Here is a 2842-nt window from a genome sequence, read left to right as displayed (position 1 = left end):
CCATAATGGTTACCCGTGGTGGCCAGTGTTTGGTGGAGCTCCCAGATTAAGACAGGCTTGGAAGCAGGAGTGGCATCCACTTCCTAAACAGCATGCCTCCGCAAGTTCTATGAACTTAGAGAAACGATGGTAGTTATGGAACAGGGTTTTTTTGGTCACTATGAGTCATGCTCGACTTGACAGCACTTAACAGCAACAATGTGCTTTCGAGTCAGAACCAGCTCACAGGCGATCCTCAGGATTTTCAGAGGCCGTAAATTGTACGGGAGTTGATTGCCCACCTTTCCCTCATGAAGCAGCTGACAGATTAGAACTGTGTCCCTTTGGGTTGGCAGAGCAGTTCCTTAGCCCCACAGAGTTGTCTTCTACTGTCTCTATAACATTAGAAGCCAAGAAAACCATAAAGGTCGATTCTTTTCTGTCCTGTAGAATCACTATGAATAGGAGTCGAATCCGAGGTCTTCGCTCGCCAGTGGCCTGTTGAATGAGAAATAATGATGCTTCCTTTTGGGTTCCAGGAGCCTTGTAATGTCTCAGGAAGGCAATTATGGCAGGTGGACCATATCCAGCAGCGATGACAGTGAGGAGGAAAAGCCCAAGCTGGACAAGCCGTCCACCTCCTCCCTCCCCAAGGCCACACAGGGGATGGGGAACGAGCCAGGCTACACCTGCTCCGAGGCCCGGCGAGCCGCCCACAGAAGGAAGATGTCACCCGTGAAGTTCAGCAGCCCCTCGGAGTCGGCGTCTCCCACCTCCTCTCCCAAAAGGCAGAGAAGCGGCTCCCAGGAGGAGCTGGGCTGGTGCCTCTCCAGCAGCGATGAGGAGCTGCAACCAGCGCAGGCGGGGAAAGCGGATGTCAAGGAGGAGAAGGGCCCGTTGGCTCCCCAGGGCCACGCCACAGAGAGGACTGGGAGCCACGGCCCTCCCGTCAGGCTCAAAGAGGAAGAGAAAGACGAGTATGAGACGTCAGGGGAGGCTCAGGACATCTGGGACATGCTGGACAGAGGGAACCCCTTCCACTTTTACCTCACTAGGGTCTCGGGCATTAAGCCAAAGTACAACTCCGGAGCCCTGCACATCAAAGGTGAGGATGGGGGGGGACCACTTAGGGGTGTCCTAGGTAAAATCAGGAGCAGCCTAGCCTGGCACCAAAACACCTTTGTAATCTCATTTCTCATGGAAAACAAACACCAAATTCCCCTTTGATAAACAGTTGTGGTGAGTTGACAGTGAACTGTTTACTTGCCTCCCCCCCCCCTTGTCACCCTTCCTGCAAAGCTGTTTGAGCTGAGCGCTCAGGACTGCTTCCTTTTGAAGTTAGTTATTAGCCATGGTCAGTAATTCTTGGTTAGTAAAGCAGCTGGTCACAGAGCGCATGCGTGACCACAGTGATTTACCTGTGGTCCCAGAACCAGCAGCATCACGAGCAGCCAGGAGCTTGATAGAAACACAGATTCTCAGCCCCACCACAGATCCAGTAAATCACTAGTTCTGGGGATGAGCCTTGGGGGGGTCTGTGTTAAAATCAGCACCACAGGACCAGGGACCCAGACAGGCTGGAGTCCCAGCCCCACTCACTGTACTGACGGTTAAAGAACCAGACACTCTGCTGCAGATTTCAGACCCTTTGGAGCCGTCAAGTCAGCTCTGATGCTTAGCAATCACATTACAACACGTTGAGACTCTGTCTGGTCTTCACTATCTTCACTCTGTCCAGTCCATCTCGTTGAGGGTCTTCCCTTCACTCATTCTCTGTTTTTCCAAACATGATGTCCTTTTCCAAAGAGTGGAACGCTTGGCTTACTGTCAGATGGGAGTATAGAACGAGAGAAAATGCATCAAGTTAGACACAATAAACATCCTTGACCTTTCCTTTTTGGGAGTGTGATTGTGGGAGCAGCACATTCCAGAATTACCATGCCTGCTCTCAGCAGGTGTGTGGGAGACAGTGAAATTGGCTCAAGATAGGGCAGTGTTCAGAGCTGTTGTGCATGGGGTCGCTGTGAGTCACAGGTGACTCGACTGCATATAACAACTGTCAGCAGAGGGAGCTCTTGTGGCCTAGTTGTAAGAAACGGCTCTGTAATTCCGAAGGCCTGCAGTTCGAATCCACCAACTGCTCCGACGGAGAAAGATGGGCAGTCTGTTGCCTTGTAATTCACTGCCTCTTAAAACCTGCTGGAGGGTCAGCCGTGATTTGGTTTCAGCTCCACAGCACATGATGACAACTGTTGGTAGAGTTTAACTGTTGTTTGTGTGGGGGAGTCCATCTCGTGCAACCCCACAGACGCAGAACAGACTCGCTCCGAAGGGTGTTCAAGGCTTGGCTTTCTAAATTGGATCTCTGGGCCTGTCTTCTGAGACCTTGGGCAGGATCTGAAGCAGATATCTGTCCGCTAGTAATTGGACACTTGACTGTTTGAACCAACCAAAAACTCTACACATCCATTGTATACTGAAGATATCATTGTACACTTCTCCTGTATGGTGCTTAAACATTGGCGTATTTAATTCCATGTTGTACAGAGTTCAGGTCTCCAGGCTCTACTTTTTAAATAAGAGTCTCTTGTCCAGATGCTTTGAAAAAGGTCTGAGACAGTTTTCAGTGTTTGTCTTGCTTGAGAGAGAAAATAGAGAAGTAAGAAAGGGCTACTGTACATACAGTGACGGGCTGGCAGGAATGACTGGTGCTGAGGGAGGGCGGGAGCTTTTAGGGAGCCCTTAGGATGGACCAGTTGTGACAGAGATGGTGAGGCCAGCAAGTGAGGTTCAGATCCTTCACAGAAGCAAACTTCATTGGCTCCAGTGGAAACCCATCTGGCTAGTGTAGAACTGGGGCGGG

The 2842-nt window shown here is 50.7% G+C and overlaps 1 protein-coding gene across 1 annotated transcript in view; it reads left to right on the top strand.

Annotated features, from left to right (window-relative positions):
• Positions 1-528: 528 nt before the first annotated feature.
• The window catches only part of TDP1 (tyrosyl-DNA phosphodiesterase 1), a 97460-nt gene continuing 95146 nt past the window's right edge, over positions 529-2842 (top strand). The window contains exon 1 of the mRNA XM_006879126.1: positions 529-1084. Coding sequence (XP_006879188.1) covers positions 529-1084 — 556 coding nt within the window. The remainder of the gene's footprint in view (positions 1085-2842) is intronic.

The sequence above is a fragment of the Elephantulus edwardii genome, unplaced genomic scaffold, assembly GCF_000299155.1.
Source record: "Elephantulus edwardii isolate Elephantulus edwardi_28Jun2011 unplaced genomic scaffold, EleEdw1.0 scaffold00002, whole genome shotgun sequence".
Classification (NCBI taxonomy): domain Eukaryota; kingdom Metazoa; phylum Chordata; class Mammalia; order Macroscelidea; family Macroscelididae; genus Elephantulus; species Elephantulus edwardii.
The sequence above is the reverse complement of the archived record's forward strand: the minus strand, read 5'-3'. Positions and strand labels throughout refer to the sequence as shown.